This window comes from Dasypus novemcinctus, chromosome 5 (genome assembly GCF_030445035.2).
Source record: "Dasypus novemcinctus isolate mDasNov1 chromosome 5, mDasNov1.1.hap2, whole genome shotgun sequence".
Lineage (NCBI taxonomy): Eukaryota > Metazoa > Chordata > Mammalia > Cingulata > Dasypodidae > Dasypus > Dasypus novemcinctus.
This window is the reverse complement of record NC_080677.1, coordinates 139981457-140001006: the sequence shown is the minus strand read 5'-3', so window position 1 is coordinate 140001006 and position 19550 is coordinate 139981457. Positions and strand designations below refer to the sequence as shown.

The following is a 19550-nucleotide window of genomic DNA, read 5'->3' as shown; positions in this document are numbered from 1 at the left end:
ACAGTATGACTTTTTCAAAAGTTCTCCCTTTCCCTCTTTGTCCGTCTCCTCCCGTGTGCCCACAGATATCTTCCTTGTAGCCAGTGGCTCTGACAGGGGGCTGCGGGCTTCTGTAGGATGCGAGCCCCAGAAGGGATCCCATCTCAAAGACCCTGTGTGTAGCAGTGCTTATTAATGAAACTGGAGAAGAGAGCTCAGGAACACGTGTTGTGTCTCCCATAGAGAACTGAGTTGAGAAGAAAAATTTTCTAGATGGTGTCAGCTGGCTCTCCGAAGATCTTTAATGCAAAGGAAAATGGCAGCCCACAGTGAAAAGGAGAATGAAAACGTGTGTTTCATGATCTTTAGTGGTTGCCTTGGGGTGCTGAGAGCACCTTTGATATTTACTGCCGGTCGGGAGCAGGTGGATGGTGTGACCTCCTCCCGGTGCCAGGAGCCCTGCCACCAAAATGAAAAGGAAGGGGAGCACATGCGAATTGTACAATTCTCAAAACACTTTCTTTTTCCCATGAATGTATTTTTAAATCTTATATTTGGCTCAGATCCTCTTAAACACTTTTTCTTGTTAGCCCTTTAATTTGATGACTCAGGTTACAGTTGTAGTTTCACTGGGCAAAAGGATGGAATTCATCATCTCGTTGCTGTTAGAATACTACTCAGATGATATTTTGTGAGCCCGAAATGGTGGTGAACCTCCAGGCTAAGCCTGTACAGTAAGGCTGAGGTGCAGCTCTTCCAACGAACTGGGAACCTGCCCAGCATCAGCTACCTGGCTTTACGGGGCTGCAGGAACGGTCTGCATCCATTCATGGACAAATGTAGAACATGTTCGTTTTATGCTTATTTAAACATTACCTTGTATCAGGAAGTTCAAAGACACTGTGGTGATCTGATTGGGGTTTTACTAAGCTGCTATACTGAGGTTTTTCTTTTAAGCTAGAAACATTTGTCTTTGGTAGCTAGCTCAGAAAGGCAACCGTTTCCCGTACTGTCTTGGTTTCCAGGGTGCAGTGACATGCAACAGGCTGGTTTAAACATCGGGGGTTTGTTGTCTCATGGTTTCAGAGGCTGAAAGGATTCCTTTCTTCTGGGGTCTGTGGCTTCTGGCAGCCCGGCAGTCCTTGGGTTCCTCAGCTTTCCTGTCATATGGCGATGTCCTCTCCTTTTCCATTCTCTCCCTGGTCGCCGCTGACTTCGGCTTCCCCTGACTTCAGTTTCCCTCTGTGTCCTTCTCCTCCACATCCGTTTCCTTTCCTTCTGAGGACTTCAGCCACCTTCGTTCCCCGTGGGCACACCTTAACTGATAACCTCTCCGAAGGCCCTGTTTACAAGTGTGCTCACACCCACAGGACCAGGGCTTGGGGCTTGAAGGTGACTTTCGTGGGCGGCCATGATTCAGTCCCCAACAATTGCCAAATACTTTCCTTTTTATATGCAGGTTTTTTTTTCACCCTCTCCTATAGGCAGTCAGTTTGGATATTCTTTTGTCAGTTTGCATATTCTTTTGGGAAAAGAGTGTATTTGGTTCATGTTTTTTTTTTTGAATACCCTCTTTACGGTACCAAGTTCTGTATGTCAGTGCGCAATGTAAAAGCACCCTTTCCTTTCAAACAATGCATTACCGTAAAAAGATTTCAATTTGATTGCAGAGTAGGACCCTGGCTTCCCTCCCTCTCCCCCCCTTTTTTTTTGGAATTTACACATTTGTCTGTGTACGTGTGTGTATGTTCTTTTATTCTCAGAATTAGCCACTCTTCCTGTGATTTGCCAGGTTTCTGGAAAACACAGGCAGTGAGAATCTTACACTTGTTCTTTAGTCACACTGCCTTCCTGCAGGAATATGAGAGTGCCTTCAGAACCCAGTGCCTGGCACCAAGTTGTTTACTCAGAAAATATTAACAGGGTGCAAATAATCGGAGGGTCCCAGGACTCTCTGGCTCGCTGGTCAGGCCAGGTGGTGAATGCTCCCTGGGGACCCTCGCATCCGAGGGCCAGCAGCTGGGTGAGAAGAGAAGCGAGGCAATACCAGGCGGGCGCTGGGCGCCCCTTGTCCCGTTGGGCTCTTCCCCTGCTGATTACCAGTAATCCCTGATCCTCTCACTGTCTTCCAGGAGCTGTGCCGGCAGCGCATGGCCGTCAGGTCGTCCGACCGCCCGGAGCCCCTGCACACGTCCCGCATCAATAGTGTCTCCTCACAGTTCAGTGATGGACCCATGCCCAGCCCTTCTGCCCGGAGCAGCACCTCGTCCTGGTCGGAGGAGCCAGTGCAGTCCAACATGGACATCTCCACAGGTCACATGATCCTGGTAAGGCCTGCGTTCTCCTCTGTCAGAGGAAAAGTGGTTGAGACCGTCATTCATCAGGAGGGGAAAAGGAAAAGGCGTACCTATTTCTCTCTCTCACAAAAACAAACTCCTGCTTCCCTTCCACTCTCATATATATAAAAGCAGCACTTTTCATACCCATAGTTGACAATAAGACTGATGACCAAATCTTACCTTCTTGGGAAGCTGACAAACAGGATATGAAAAACCCAAATGTCAGGGCTCTTTCTGCAGTAAGTCCTCTTAATTTAAATGACTCTGAACACTTACTGGGTATTTTTACCCCCATTCTTCTGCTTAGAATGCTCAGCCCACACACACACTTAATTGTGCAGGATTTTTTTATTGGCTACTTTGTTTTAATGCTGGGAACACACATCTCTTAGTGCCTACTGTGTGTTCTGCTTTTTTTTTTTTTAGCCCTCTGACTAATAAACAGCAGTTGTTTCCTTCCCCCTCAGTTCCCAACTCACCAAGAATCACTTGGACAAATAAATGTCAGTCATGTGTTGCTTATAATTAAAAGTGACACTGGGAAGGATTAAGGCTCTTAGAGCATGGTTTCTTCACAAAAAGACTTCCTAGAGGTATCTCGTACAGAAGTTTTCCATGGTTGATGAAACTTCAGCTGCCTTTTCCTTGGTGATGAAACCGTACCGGGTTTTGTCTTTTCCCAAGCTTAGTGTCATTATTGGGGCAGCCATATATGAAATAGCTGTACCTTGCTGCTTGATAATTAATGTCTGAGTTTTATAAAGAGAGATGGGGCACTTCTTATAGGCTGTCTCTGAAGGCTGAAGAATAATGCTGTCCTGAATTTTTGAGCCACAGGCTTCTTCTTGTTTAGTGATTGCAAAAACTGAAATACCAAACATTCTAGACATATTAGAGCTTCTGGACAAGTCAGAGCTTCTCCTTGGTGAAAAGCAGAACCCTGTTTCACTGCTTGGCTGAGGCTGCTTCTGTACAAATGAATCAGGGAAAAGTTTTTATTGGATGGTTAATTTACTAAGTTTCAAGATGGGCCCAGTCAAGGTTTGTTTGTTTGTTTTTTAATAATTAATTTTTTGGGGAAACTTTCCTTACCTAATTATATAATAATAATGTAGACTGATGGTGGAATTAAACCACAAAAAGTCTGGGAACCATATTTTCACTGAAAAATCTCATTGCAGAGACTGGTGATAAGCTAATGCTGTTCTGGGATCATGGGTCATGCGAAGATGCATCCCATGAGGCACACGATGAGCCCACGTTGCTGATGGCTCCCACTTTTGGGGTGTTTAAGCTCCATCATGCCAGGAAACACACAATTGTAAACCCATTTGCACCAAACATATGGGAAGACTGATGAATTCTACAGCCTGCTTCAGAGATACGATAGACCAAAACAAAACAAATATCAGAATGTATAACTCTATTGGTCAATTGCACTGAAAATTATAGTCAAAATGGCCCCTGAGCAGTTTGGCTACCAACCTCTAAGTTGTGTCCATAGTCTCTCCTTTCTTTGCTTTGCCTTACCCATCAATCCTGACATCCATCCCAGAACATCAAGGCTCCAGTGACATAAGGTTATCGGTGAATAAATGATCTTCCATTGACTTCTATAGGGTCGGATAATGAATTCTTATATTTTCAACATTAAGGAGAAGGGAGGTCAGTTTTCATTTAGCTAACATTTAGTGAGTTCCTACTGTGTGCCAACAACTGTTAATTTTGAAAGAAACTCTTATCTTATTGAGGGGTGGTTCCATTACTTTAGATCTGACTTTTTAGAGAATACATTGACATTTGTCCCTTTTGCAAAAGGAAACTAGACCAAATGCTTAGATTTCTAAGGAGTTCAATATCGGGGCCAAATGGATCAGTCTAATATGTTTATCTGACAAGTTAACTAGGTGGAGATTCCTTTAGAGAGCTTTTATTATATTGAAAAATTGTTATATTTCAAGACACTCTCTTGGATTTTCTTAAATAATTGAGTTATAATTTGTTATCACAAGTATAAATGGTACATGACAATGTTGTATTTTTCATGGAAAATTGTGTTTTGCTGATGACATGTATAATGGCAAGCCTGAAAGCAAGCACAATGGTACATTTTTAATTGACATGCCTAAATCACATTGACTCAGTCTTCAGCTGGCTAAAGCACTTCTAAGGCTAATATGAGGAACCCCATTTAAGAGGTCATTTAATGCAACAAGATTCTGATATGGACATTTTTCTAAATGTGCATTCACCCCTTTACCCAGCTGGAATGATGAATCTAGAAATACATTCAGACCTACAGTATGAGTTCGGCCAACTCCCTGGACTCTTACGCTTACGACTGTAAAATCAAAGGAAATGTTAATCAAATGCAATGCTCCTAGATATGTTTCCTGGACACCTTGATAGCTGGAATTAGGATAAATGTGGGAGTGGGGAATTGTATAGAACTGATGCAGTCCACTGTACTCAGATTATGCCTTGGAACTCTGTGTGGTCTGTCTCAACTTGAATAGTCTTGCTTTTCTTTCCTTTGACCTGACTTTAGACATAGGTCCAAGTGTTCTTTCATCTCTTATGATTTTGTTAATACTAAGCATTTTTCCTGGCACAAGAGATGAGAGGCCAGGAGCAATGTGACATACGTGAGCCATATTTAACATTTTTACTGAAATTTTCACCCACTAAAAGCAGGTCAGATTACTTCTAAGAGTCATCTTTTAAGCTCTGAAACCACAGGCCTATTCTCCTGTACACGGCCACAATAGCACATTTTGATTAGAGCAAAGTAATGTTCCAAGGCTTTCTTGTTATTGACTCATGAATGGCTCTCTCCCTCCTCAGCACAGGCTGTAAGAAACCTGAGTTTCTGGCACTACCTCAGATATATGCCAGAATAACTGACCTTCTAATTCCTTAAAGTTACAAGGAAGACAGTGCTGTGGTGATCAGCCAACCTGACCTTCCTTAAGGAAACTTCCATGTTTATCAGACAGCTAGCATGATGATCTTACTGAATAGTAAGGATTCAAAGACCATCAGATAATTTTTACAAGGTCCAAATAAATTACACATATTATGCCAAAAATAACCAAGGAACTATTTTTTTTCTGATATTTATCATTCAAAATATGTCATATTAACATAAAGATATACTGAAATGAACAGCAAAAGTTATTTATATTTGAACAACAGGATGGAAGCAAGGAGTGGCCCACGAAGTAGAAAGGAAGTTGGCCAAGTTATTTGGAAAGCATGCTCATTACCAAGGCCTGTTGCCAACGTGCAAAACTAGAATATTTTCTTTAACAAAGAACTGAAAGCATTTTTGAAAGAATAAGTGCCATAGGTAGTTGTAAAGCCAAATATTGCCCAGTCACACTGGGGTGCTGTCAGGTGGGGCTGATCTGGGAGCAAGGCAGGGAGATTGCCCATGAATGCCCTTCAGAATGCGCCCTCAGACTCCAAAAGTGCCCTTCTCTCTCGCACAGCTCACTCCTTCCACTGTAGTTTGTATCATTGCTGTGTTTGCAAGCCAGTGTAATTTCATATTAGAAACCTGTAGTCACAGAACTCTAGAAATAAATACTCCCTGGAGGACTGGACTACATCTAGATGAGCAGAATTTACAAGCCCTCAGAAAAGAGACAGGTGGCCCAGGAGAGGCTTTGAAATGGATGGAGAAGGAAAGTTTCCTCCTGGCTGACAAGAGGCAGGCCGGCAGCTGGCTGTGGATGATGAAGCCTGTGGAGCTGTGCAGCCGCTAATGAGTCCAGTCCCATTTGTTAGCTTGCAGTAATCATAGGGGACGAGGCTGAGCTTCACATAACTGTAGGGAGGGACTTAATTACCCTCTATCGAGGTGTTTCAGGCAAGTGTAACAAGACGTAGAGAAATGGGTCAGGGGAAAGCACAAGTCTGTCAGGGGCCCAGAGGCATCGAGCTTTATGAGGGAACACAAGAATGACAGTGTCAGTGCAAAATATTGGGAAGGCATTGGAGAATTTTCCAGGTGGCTACAGAGCTGAAACATGGAAAGGGGCAGGCTGGTGGGCACATCCCAAACCCATCTCCTTCTGCAAAGACCGAACATGCCATGAGGCCTGGCTGCTCTTTTGCTCAGCTCTCCCATGCACGAGCATTTAAGTGGTCAGGTCTAGAAATAGAGAACTGCCTATAAAAACTTAGGTTTTGATGTCAGATAAACTAAACTTGGCTTCAAAGTTGGGGAGATTCACTGTTTGCCAGTTCTGTACCCCTGGGCAAATAATTTAACCACCGTTTTCTTATCTATAAAATAGGCATCATAATAATGCCTTCCTCCTAGGGTTCTATAAGTTTAAACAAGATAAGCATACAAGATGCTGATTCAGTATAAGACCTCAACACATGTCATTAACCTATAATCATTATTAAGCCAGAAAGGGTCACAGCAAAGAGCTGGAACCCGATAGAGCACCTGGGCTTAGTCAGCCGAGCCAGCCTATCACCTGGGTCCAAATTCTGTAAATTCAACCTATTTTATGTATATTTACTTTGATTTTTTTGTAGTTTTTGTTTCGTTCCTTCATTTTCTTAGAAAGTGCCTTTTAAAATCTCCATTTTCTTTTGATGAAAAAAAGGAGAAAGGGCTTTAAGAATAGGGAAAACCAGTCTAAAATGTCATATGCCCCTGGAAAGCAGGATTTATGGCTGCAGGACAAGCCTCGTCAGGAGGTGAGGCTGCTCTTGGGGATTTGCAGGGTAGAGAAGTACAAATCCAGTAAGACGGGAAGGGGGGGTGGATTCCCAGGAGGCTAGAACTATTGACCCCTTTCCCTCCATTACCCACTCATGGAGAAGGTGAGATGAGGAGCTTCTATGGGGTGACCAAGATCAGATCTTAAAAGGTGGAAGAGGAGAAGAGGGACCACATGTTCTAAGCACTTGGGTAGGAGCTCAGTAAATATTTGCTGAATCAGTAGAATAGCTGGAAGGAGAGAAGGCAAGGAAGGGAAACACCGGCTTCACTAAACCTAGTATGTTTTTAAAGAAATCTTTAGAAGCAGGATGGCAAAGTTTGACTGAGGCTAAATTCAGAACTCTGAAAAACAAATTACATTATTAAAATGACTTTCTAGAACTATTGTAAAAATTATTATATTTTAAATATGTGAAGGGACAGGACTCCCTAAGATATTCCATCACGTCACCTTCAAATGTATTTATTTTAAAGATCTATTTCTATATTACATTTGTTTTCAGAGTGCCTGGTTATGTATGAGTATGTCAAGACTCACTAGTCTAAGGGTTACTAATTACGTCTGAGTCAGCTGTGAGGCATGGCTTGAAAAAGGATATACACAAACAACTGTGTGTAAACAGGTTAGCACTTTGTGTATGAGAATTGTGAGAAAATGTTTCTAACATAGCTATTAGTAGCAAGGGAACTCTAGAGAAAAACAGATTTTGGAAAGAGTGGGAATATTGAGAAGAAAGCTAATTTGACACATTCTCCATTACACCTTAAGAATGCCCAACTTAGTTCAGAAAAATGGTGCTGAATACATCCTTTCTAAAACTGTCTTCATCCTCGTTGAAGGTGAGAAGATGGACTAGACCCATTTTGTAATCCTTGCATTCCTATTACTCTTGGAAAATATGATACTCATAATAAGAATAAGCATTATTGAGTGTAAACTGCAACATAACCTATAATCCATGCTGTGTAGCAATGCTCCAAAATGTACTCATCAAATGCAATGAGTGTACCACACTAATGAAAAAAGTTGTTGATGTGGGAGGAGTGGGGGGTGTGGGGAGCAGGGTATATGGGAACGTCTTATATATTTTAATGTAACGTTTTGTATGATCTATGTGTCTTTAAAAAAAAAGATTAAAAAAAAAAAAGAATAAGCATTGTTGCTAACACTGTCCTGAAGTGGATTACAATCTAAAACAAAGCCCACATATCACTACCAAAAGATGCAGTTTTAATAGCCTCTGCAGCAGAACCTTGGCCTTGATTTTTTTTCTAGTATTGCATTTAAGAGCCTTTGTTTTTCAACTTGTGTACTTTGAGGGATCTCCATCTCTTTGATCATTTTATCTGCTATCTAATGAAATGAATAAAAGTTAATTGCTTAATTAGGAAGGCTTCCTGAAATTGCACTAAGAGTCTCTTACCCAAGAGAAGGTAAGGGCCAGCCTGATGCAGCATATTGTTCTCTAGTCTGGGTTCTGCCACCACCTAGCAGGAGTGGCCTCAGGCAGGTTACTTCTCCGGACCTTGGCTCCTACATCTTTGAAATGAGTTCCATTATTAACAGACCACATGCTTTTTCCCAGACGCCTGTTCTCTGAGATCTAAATGTACACATCTCAGGGCACAAGTGGTCACCACTCCTCCTTATGACGATAACTGGGCCACCCAGAATTTAATCCTATGGTTTGGGCTTCTCTTTTCGATCCTGTTCTTACTAACTTAGATTGCTAGCAAGGCCTAATAAATTAAGCTAAGTTAATGATAAATGGACTTTTCCCATTTTATGGAATATACATGTACAGAATCAAAATTAATGTAGGTTGTTGTTTCTGACTTGACATTGCTATTATCCATGATTCAGATTTGGTGTTGTATATTTTTGCATTGAAGTTGTTTATTACTGTTTGAATACTTCCTGTTATTTAGGCAGAGGGATTACATGAGAATGAAATGGCTCAAATGCATCAAAATTAAGTATCCTCAAGCCCTCATCTTTTCTCAGCATAGTAGATGTGTATCTAACCTGCCTTTTTGAGAAATTGCTTATTTGGGGGAAGTCTTTCTCTATGATCTCCCTAGTTGAGTAAATGATCTCTAGTTAAATTGGCAGAAGTTGAAGTTTCACAAGCCCATAGCTACTGACTATTGTATCACATGTCCGGAGACTGTATTAAATCACTACACAAAGAGGAAAGTGGGGGACAATGGGATAAGGAGAGCCTCGTTGGGATAAGGGGAACATTCAGGGGTGAGAAATGCTAACTCTGCTGGCCTTGTTGCAGTTTCCTGACATTCTGCCGTAGGCTTGGGTAACACATTTAAGAGCAAGGTAAGATGCCATTCAGAGTTCAGTTTGGGTTGAATTGACCTGACCCTCAAAAGTTGGCCCCAAAGTTGATGCAAATGTAGCATACACTTTCTAGCTCCTGTGTGGGCTTGAGTCGACTTTCTAGAGCCTTTCTGGTCTCATTTCATGCTACTACTCTTGTCTACATACCTCCTCATTATTATTACTTCTGGTTAGTATTTCTGTGACTTTGTTGTACATACCATTGAGACATAGTCAGAGGCAAAATAGTTTTTCACTGGTCACTGGTATCTTGTGTCCCTGGAAGAAAACTGGGCCAGGAATCAGGAGACCTGGGTTAGTTATACATGTCTATGTTATGCCTACTATGTGCCTGGCACACAGTCGATGTCATCAAATGATAGTGACAATGATAAGCACAAATCCTTGTTCTGCACCTCTCTGGGTATGTGAGTTTGGTCACCTACTCTTTTTACCTTCATCTCTAAATAATGGGATTAATCAGAAATCTCCAAGTTGTGAGGAATTTCCAGCTCTAAAATTCTGCACCTTTTTAGAAAGCAATGTTAAAGTAACTTAAATTTATGATTTTCTTTTCGTTTTCGTGTTGTACTGGGGGGCAGGGTGAGGAGGGAGGGCAGGAATGAGTTCCAGCAACCCAGGTCGAAGGGTTGTGTTTTTATATTTGTATATAGATTTAATTTAAAAAAATTGAATAGCATATCTATCCACACATTGTAGAAAGGTAAACAATGGAAAGCAAGTTTTCCCATTGCGCTCCTGGTACCCAGCCTTTCCCCCAGAGTCAAGCATTGCTATCATTTTCTTGCATTCTTTTCCACAGATAAAGAAATAGTGGCTACACACATAAACACACACTTGTTCTCACATAACATATGTATCTAGGAGATGGCTCCATGTGAGACCATATAACTCCACCTCATTTTAACTGCCATGTAGTATTTTCATGATTTGATATACAATAGTTTACATATTACTTCCTATTAAAGTCAATTTAGGCAATTTTCAAACTTTTGCCATCCCAAACAGCACAACATATGTGAAAATAGAGTAACCTAAATTTCTAGAAGCTCCTGATGCTTGTTGTTCATTTTGATGGTTATTGCCAAGTTACCCGTCAAAGATATTTTGCCAGTTGACACGCCCACCAACTTTGTAGGAAGTGGTACTTGTTTCCCCATATCTTCCCCAACCTTTGGTATTAGCAACTTTGATCTTTGCCACTGGTAAATGAAAGAATCTATTTCAAAGTAATTTTAATTTTAATTTTTCTTATTATGAGATTGTGCATCTTTTGATATGTTTGTGTTCTTTCAAGAATGGCCTCAGAAGTGTTCCCAGAAGGCCACCAACTTCTGAAGCCTGTTGAGCAAAAGTTCTGAACATTTACACTAGTTACAGATATAAACAAGAATTTATTGAAGTATGGTAATAAAACTAATTTTATCTCAACTCTCCTATCTCTGTGCCCAATTATTAGTTTGCATGTGATAATCAGTCATAGTCATCTTGAAAAGAGATGGCAATATTGATTAATTTGGGTAAAGATTCAGGAAAATTGAAAAAAAATAAAAACCTTTTGAGAAGTGACATCAGGATAATGGTGGGAGTCAGCAAGTTGAAAGGCTGGCTGAATGTCTCAGGCACACATGTGTTTCTCATGTGTTAAGAACTATTAATATTATGATGCAGTGCACAGAGCGTTGTTTCAATTTATATAATTTGTTTGTTCTAGTGACAGTCAGTAGGATGAGTGGGAATTGGAGAAGGCATGTGGGCTGTGGCTATTTGTGGGTTCTTTGGCTTTCAAGGGGACTGATACTTGAACTATACCACTGTTTTCTGGTAACTTGAAACAAGAGGCCCTTGTCATCTTTCCATAATGCACAGTAGGAGAAAATTTATATTCTGCCCACGTACAGTGGTGAGATGAGTGTGCAGGTAGCATTGCCCAGGATGGTAGACTTCCTGTGCTCTAAACCCTTTTGGTCTGCAGCCCACACTGTCATTCACCTACCAAGCAAATTGGTGGGCAAATCTCTGATCTAAAGAGATGTTGGTGAAACAACCTAATTTCCCACCTCTTTATAAAAGCACAACTCACTTTACCTTGTCTACTATCCTTACTGTTACTTTGGGTAAAAGTCTATCTCCAGAAGGATCCTTTGATAAAGGAAATAACCAGCAAGTGTTAATACTTTTAAGGAATAACACTTAGCAGTTCATACATCAGACCTGAACAGTTTTTCAACTAAGAGCAAAAGTGTGAAGAAATGAAGCACCTACGGATGCTTTCTGTTGGAGGAAAGAAGTCAGGGAATACTTCTTGGACAGACAGTTTCAGGTTAGGGAGGCCCTGCATGAGGCCCGAAGAAGCCAGAGAATTTATAGATGCTGAATGCCAGGGCAAGAAAAGGTGCTAAATGGGGCAAGAGATAATCTGCAACTATTTCCCTAATTTCCCTTGGGCTGCTTGGGAACATTGGCGTCCTCTGGCTTGAAGTAGCCGTGAAGAGTGCTTTCTGCCCACTGACACTCTTTAGTCAGCCTTAAATAGCACCTCCCATCACCTGCTGGCTCTAGGGACATCCTTTGGCAGGTGCTACATTGTTGACTATTTATAGATAGTTTGGTTATAAATTCTTTATTGGGGAGGTGGAGATGCAACTAAATCTTATATTTTTGGTGGAAGGGGTGTGATTTGTCTTTTTATTTTTAAAAATCTGTTTTACTGCTTCAAATGCTAGGAAAATGTTGGTGTTTCATTTTTCAGTCTCTCAGAGTTTCCAACATGTTGTCTTTTCTGCTTTGATCACTGCTGTTTAAAGAAAAAAATTCTATGACCGCAATCTGACCAGTCCCCTTGCTGTCACCCATGTCACAGAGAGGCAAGCTGCCAAATCTATTAAGAAATATTTGTGGATTCTTTGGTATTATATAAGCTGGCTTTCATTTGATGTTCAAGCTTCAGAGGTAGTGGGGAGATGGTCCTGAGAATCTGTGGGAGAAGTTATGGCCAAGAAAATTTCTAATCTACTGTTAAGTAGATTGAGCTCTCAGTGGTTCAGGGGTGATTTATTTGGATAAAGTATGCCCAACACCTCTGCTTCTCTTTTTGTGTTTTTTAATTGTGTATGTGTGTGTGTGTGTTTTGTTTTATTTTGTTTTACCATTTTCTTGCTTGGTAGACCTTCTTGTATAGGGTGAATTGGATAAAATAGAGTAAAACCAAGCATCTAATTAATATGTGTTAAATTAAATTGAATAATCAAACATTAAAATTAGCAATTTACAAATCTATGAGTTAAATTTTTAAGGGAAGCTGTTGAAACTGGTGCCTAAATTAGGGTTTGGAAAGTGATTTTTGATTGTCTCAGTAATTGAGACAATCAACAATAGCCTGTGAACTAGGGGCACCTCTTGCAAAGAAACCTGATATGATAAGCCAAGAAAAGATTCTGTGATATTCTGGCCTATTCGGAGACTGCTAGACCTGTAGATTTTTTTGACAATGTTCAAAAGAATTGTATGACAGTAGTATTTGCTTACATACATGTGTAAAATTAACATAATTTACAAAATGCGCTTTTAAAGTTTCATTGAACCATATAGTAGACCAAACAATTCATAAATGAACAAATATTAATTAGGTTTTGCTCATCTTTATAGCATCTAGTAAGTAAGTGTTCAGTAAAAATTTTCTGAGTACCTGAATGACGTAACTGGTCAGTGTTTTGTGCTTTTGAAGCTTACAATCTATTTGGGGTAAAAAGAGTAAATAGCTAGCAAAATACTAGAGATAGCCAAATGCCGAATTGTGTTCTTTTGTTAGAAGACTTCTTAGTCACTAAGGTGTGTCTGAAGTGGAGGAAGCCTGAAGAGAGATGCTGGGAATTGAGATGGATATGCAAGGTCTTAATCAATAAAGAGGAGCCATACTGGTATAGACAAAAGACAGAGGCAGGGATTATCACAGCCCCTTCAAGAGCCATCAGAAAATTCACATGGTTAGAGTTCAGAGTGGGTGAAAGAGAAAATTAACAGAACATAGCCTTAGAAGGGCAAACTTCAGTCAGACATTGGATGGCCTTGAATAACAGCCTGTGGAATTTGTGCTTGCCTCAATCTATAACCTACTGTGCTGCCTTGAATAAAATAGCTGCCTTCATTCATTCATCCATCCATCCATTCATTCATTTGTATATGTTTGCTAGAAGGTGTGAGCATTTATGATGAACAAGCTGAGACTGAAAGGGTCATGACAGCTTTTCAGTGCTGTATTTTATTTCTGGAGTAAGAAGGAAATGAAACTTGGAGAATAAGAGAATACTGAAGACTTGCTTTCTAGTATGACATTTGAGTGAGAGTTAAACTCCATTACCTTCAGCTTCCTCATCCATAAAATATGACATAAAATCCATGTGATAAGACTTTTGGGAGAAAAAATAATGATATACTATGTGGGAAAATTTCTTAACATAAAGCAAAGTATTATAAAGTCATTTTTATTATTATAGAGATTAGAAATTAGGTGTTATGGAAAATACAATGATTATAACCGTGTTGTTAATGTAAGATTTTTTGCTATTCTTTTATTGGTCTGCAAGTTCCTTGTGACATGTCTTAGTATGGATTTATTTTATTTATTTTCAGTTTTGCTCCAGACATACTGTGATTCCTGAGCCTGAGAATTCCTCTTTCTTCATTCCTAGGAAATTATAAACCATTTACATTTTAAATTTGTCACGCCTCCATTCTCTCAATTCTCTCTCTTAATAAAAGTATGCTGCAGGTTCTCATTCCCATGTCTCTTAAATCTTCCTTCCATACTTTCTCTCCATATCCTTTTGTCCTGCATTCCAGGCATTTTCCTAAGATCTAACTTCCAATGCACAATATTTTTCTTTAGTGATGTCTCATCAACAATTTGAATTTATAATTTCAAGGAGTTTATTTATCATTTGCAGTTGTCCTATTGTGTTCTTTTTCAAATCTGACTGTTGGGTTCTTTTTTTTGTATTATGCAATTCTACTTTGGTACCTTCAATCATTATAAATGATGTGCCTACTAATTTTCTAATGGTAATTTATTGTCTGATAGATTTTATAATTTCAGATTATAAGCTCTTCATCAGTGGGGCTTTATCTCTCAAAATTTTGTGTAGACAGTGCTGAGAGCATTTGTCTCAAGAAAAGTTTTAAGACCACTTTTGCCAGATACTCCAGATTCTCATTAAGTCAGGACAATTTTTACATCCATGCCTCCCTTAGGGATTCCCAAACCACCCATTGTATTGTAAATTTGAATTTCGGTCCTAGATGAGGTAGGCCCATGGTTCAAATTTCATCCCATTTTCAGCCTCAATGGAGACAGATATACTTCTTGGGGCCTGAGCAAGCCCTTTCATAGAGATATGGTCTTCTTTGAGTCCTAGTTTATGTAAGGGTCTCAGGTCTAATTCTCTGCCTCCTGCCAACAAGGCTTTTTACCTTATGTCCCCATCATGTGGGCAGCAAAACTCAGGACCCCAGGTTTTAGATAGAGGAAATTGTCTCACACTTCTCCCTCTCTCCCCCACCCCCCAGCTCAAGGACCTCAGTAGCACCAGGTCACATGCCCAACTCTGCTTTTCAGTGCCTTCCTCATTGTAGAATCCCAGAGATTTCCCATATTTTTGTGAAAGGCTGATTATGCTATTTATCCAACATTTTTAGATGTTTTGTAGAGAAAGGCTTTTCAGGTTATCTAGTTCTTCATATCACTGGGAGCATAAGACACTGCAAGTTAAACAAAGGAAAAATGAAAAAGTGTACTTCCATTTAATTTCACCTTACACTGACGATTGTATCAAACAGCCAGTTTTATGCTATACACATAAAGACAGATATTTTACAGGTGACTGTAATCCAAGGAACTCAGATAGTTACCGATTCATCCTCTTTCCCACGCTTACCATTCTGTATTCAGGCAAAGGTATTACCTTGCTTTGAGAGACACCTTTCACAGACAGCTAGACATCTAGACATCTAGCTGTCTGTGAGCATGTACTGACAGGGGTCTATGTTCGCAGACATAGTGGGCAGATGAGTGAAGGTTAAATGCTAATGACTGGTGGCCTTGGAGAAATTCCAACTGGTACATGTGCCGCAATGATGATAAAGGCAGCTAGCTGTTGGGAAGGTAGACCCAAAGTTCCACAGTTGTGTTGTTCTAGAACCAAAGAGCAAGGATGACATCCTGCTTCACCCATCAATCCTTGAATATGCAAGTGGGTGTGTAATTTGGGCAATCCACAAGATGACTGGCAGTTGAGGAGGAAAAAGATGAAAAATATATTTGATAGTTTTATCTCTAACTTTTCACCTAAAAAGTGAAAGTAATTCTCTTCTCTCTTCCATGATTATGAACCAAGTCTTGGTTATTGTGATTGACTATTGAAGCATAGTTTTTCCTTTTTCTTCACCAGTATGGTAGCCATTTCACAGCTCATAGGAATGCCTGGGAAAATGGATGAGGAAGAGGCAAACCTGCCGGTTTTATTCCTTATTGTACATTTGGTTGGAGAAGAGTTGAAATGAAATTGTTTAAGTTTTATATGAGCTTTTCAAATATCAGTGCCATTTCCACTTCCCCATTCTTGTATTATTGCTCATGACCATATCACTTATTGGTTTTCGGAAGTTACAAATGACAACATTCAGCTTTTGCTGAGCACTTTTAGAATTCCTGTGACTATTTTTAAATAACGTGTTCTAGAATTCATGTTCCCCATCTGGATATGGGAGGAAAGAAAACATGACTATGTTGCTATCCTAGGTAACCTTTACTACACTTGCTGGAATTCTTTATTCTTCCTAAAAAACTTCATCAGAAAATCGTAATGAGTACATCATTGGTGCAGAACATAAAAGACTGCTGCTAAGAAAAGACCTACTGCTTTATAATGGGTGAGAAGCTGTCTGTGTGTTGCTAGGCAACCGCCCCTCCTCTCTTGCTTCTTCCTGAAAGGTTTCCCTGTTATAACCACTTTCCTCATCTTCAGAGTAAAAATTATCTTCTGTGGTCTTTTTTTCAAGTCAGTTGGGTGATAGTGAAGGTGTGGGGTCTTTGAGAGAATCTGCTTCTGTAATTGTTTGGCCATTTGAATTTTGTAGATAACTATCAAGTTGGGGAGAGGTGGGTGGATGGCCATTTAAATGAACGGATCAGTTGTTACACAACTTAAAGAAATAGTTTTGCCAAAACTGCTTTCGAAGAGGATCTTGACACTGATCCTGCCCTAGCCACCAAATTCTAGTGTGGACTTAATTGATAAAGATACCTTGATTTCTCTATCCTGTAACTTCTCTTCATGTATCACTCATTCAGTTATCCAGAGTGCTAGAACTAGCAGTAGACATTGAGGGTTTCTATTTTTATCCTACAATTTATTAACCTTTTATAAGAACTTTTTAGGGTTTGCTCCGAGAACAGCATTTTCATGAATCTTTAATTCTCTTACACTCTTGCCTTTTCTATTAACCCTTTGGAATCCAAGGCTGGTTTTCAGTTGAATCTTGTAAATTAATAGAATTTTAAATAATTCGTGGCTGACAGTAGATTTCATATTTGAAAGTGACATGGTCAAGGCTGCAATCAAATTATTTTCTCATCTGATGAAGATTACATATTAATTTATATTAATAACATTTGTTTTAAAATAAATATTTGCAAGTATATTATTTCATGTTGTCCAAGTAACTTATAAAAAGTGAAGAGAAATAGCTTTAACTAGATTCAGTTTCCTTTTTCATTTATACTATTCTGATTTCTTTTCAGCATCAAATCCTCTGTAGATATTAACTTTCTTTGTAAAGGTTAGCATTGATATCTGTGTTAAACTATCTATAGTCAAACTTTGATTATCCAAATGGAATGGGAAGCTTTAATGGTTGCCAACAGAGTGGTTTAAAATGGGTGAGGAAAGAACTAGGAGAGTTCAATTTATTTAAGATGATGGAGACCTATATCATTCATGCAGTTTCTTCCAATGTTTACTCTTTATCTGTGAAGATAACTGTATCATTGATAGAGATAAGATACCTTCATAGTAATTGTTGTTTAACAAACAGCTATTTCAGGAATTTAAAATAACATAGATCGTTATTTTAAATTTTATAAGGCAAAATTCCATATAAATATCACAAAATTATATTAATTTTTCTTTAGACTCATGTTAATCAACGTAACTGCAAACTAGTATTAAAAATAACCACATTGTCAATTCTATTTTTTTTACCCTCTTTAGACCAAAATTACAAAAAGAAGGGAAACACATAAAAGATATTTGGTAAAGGCAGGTGGTCTGGATGAATAATTTTCCTTTCATTAACATATTTCCCTTATTAACTGTGTAATTAATTGTACATAACCAAGGAAGCTATGGAAATTGCATTTTGAGATGTATCAAAGCTGACTTATGCTTCAGACTTCCATGCAATTTACTATTAATGAAGCCAGAGATGGAAGCCTCAAATCTATAATTATTACTTACTATTTGAATGACAAGCAAAGAATTTTATCAGCAGAGTTTTAAATGAAAGGGGATTAGCCAGCTAATGTTGAAATTGTTAATCCTTCTTATTAAAATAATTTTGAAGAAAAGGTTTTAGTGGAAAGAGAGGTTTGAGGAAAGCAATTGCCATTCAAATAGCCATTTTCTGTTACTCCGTGTGAATTTGCCTAAGTTTGACAGCAGGGTGCAAATATTTTTGAAGTGAATGAAATGTTATGGGATCCAGAGCTGCTCATGTGTGAGCCACTGTGAGTTTGGTTGCTACTCATGCATTCCAGGAAAGGATTATTCAATATTCCCAAATATCCCAAAAAGGGTAAGAGCGTCTGTAAGCTAGCCAGAGAAGAGAGCTGAGGCTGAAAAAAATTAAAATATATGAGAATATTCTAGTATTAATTAAAATTTGTTTAAAACCTTAAAAATCTGCCTTCTTACCCTTTTGAGTACTCATTTTATTTAAGATGGTAAGTAGTAAATATTGTTAAAGATAATAAATAAGTGAAACACTGGTATCCATTTGTCCAAAAAAATTTTATTAGGCAACACTGCAGTGGGCTCCATGTCTATCACATGCAGATTCAAAGTAAAGTTGACTGTTACATTATATACATGTTTCCAACATGAATGCCAGGCTTTGAATAACTGGGCTTCAATTCATCTTCCTAATTAGCAGAGGTGATGAAGCTATTGTGTGTTCTCAAAATGGGATTCAGTGGGTGTTTGTGCTATTCATCCATTCATTCCTTCAACAAAAATTTATGATCACCTAAGGATGTGCCAGGCACTGTCATACACTTGAGATCTAGTGATAAGTAAATCAATTAACTTATTGGGAGTACCTAAAGTCATACTTTATATAATTTATTTCTTTACCTTTTCTGATTTTTCCCACCAAATTCATGGCACTGATGTGTAATATTGCATTGTATGGCATTGTCTGGTTAGAGCCAAATGTAGCTACAGATAGGAAAGAGGCCATTTTTAAATTTCTAGAGTTCAGTGACCTTGACCTGGGATGGTCTAGTACTTATAGGGCCTGGGATCAGTCCGCATGAGTGTTTTGGGCCCATGCTTGATGTCATGCTAGAGCTATTCACTGACTGGTTGGAATAACTTAAACCTTGGGAGAATGAGTAGGTGGTCCTATGTGGCTGCAGAGGTTCATGTTTTTTTCATTTAAAAAATTCTTGTTTTCTCAAAACCTGATACTTTCCTAGTTTCAAATGTATAATTTCATGGCCTGGACTCTATCAGTCTACTCCAATTTTTAAAACTTTCATAGAATTTTTTATGTTGTCTGGGAACCATTTCATGACTGCAGTAGTAATTTAACCACTGGCAGCCAGGTGGTCTGAGAGAAGTAATACAATATTTCTGAGTGTATTAACTTACCCACTTGGACAACCACTGGTGTTGTAAGTTTGCAATATTGGTGTGTATTTGTGTTTGTAGCTGCACATGTATGTGCTTCCCATTGTCTGTATCTCAAGAATTGCCTTATTTGTTAATAAGTATATCGAAATATCCCAGGTTAACTTAGTCGTTTGATTGTTTTTACATTTTAAATTTTGGGTTAATTCTTGGCTGTTCATTTTCTATGATAC

The 19550-nt window shown here is 39.0% G+C and overlaps 1 protein-coding gene across 4 annotated transcripts in view; it reads left to right on the top strand.

Annotated features, from left to right (window-relative positions):
• PTPRN2 (protein tyrosine phosphatase receptor type N2) overlaps positions 1-19550 on the top strand; it is a 1274829-nt gene that overhangs the window by 1151290 nt on the left and 103989 nt on the right. For all 4 annotated transcript variants that reach the window (XM_058297618.2, XM_058297617.2, XM_071215383.1 and 1 more), the window contains one exon: positions 2112-2306. In XM_058297618.2, coding sequence (XP_058153601.1) covers positions 2112-2306 — 195 coding nt within the window. The remainder of the gene's footprint in view (positions 1-2111; positions 2307-19550) is intronic.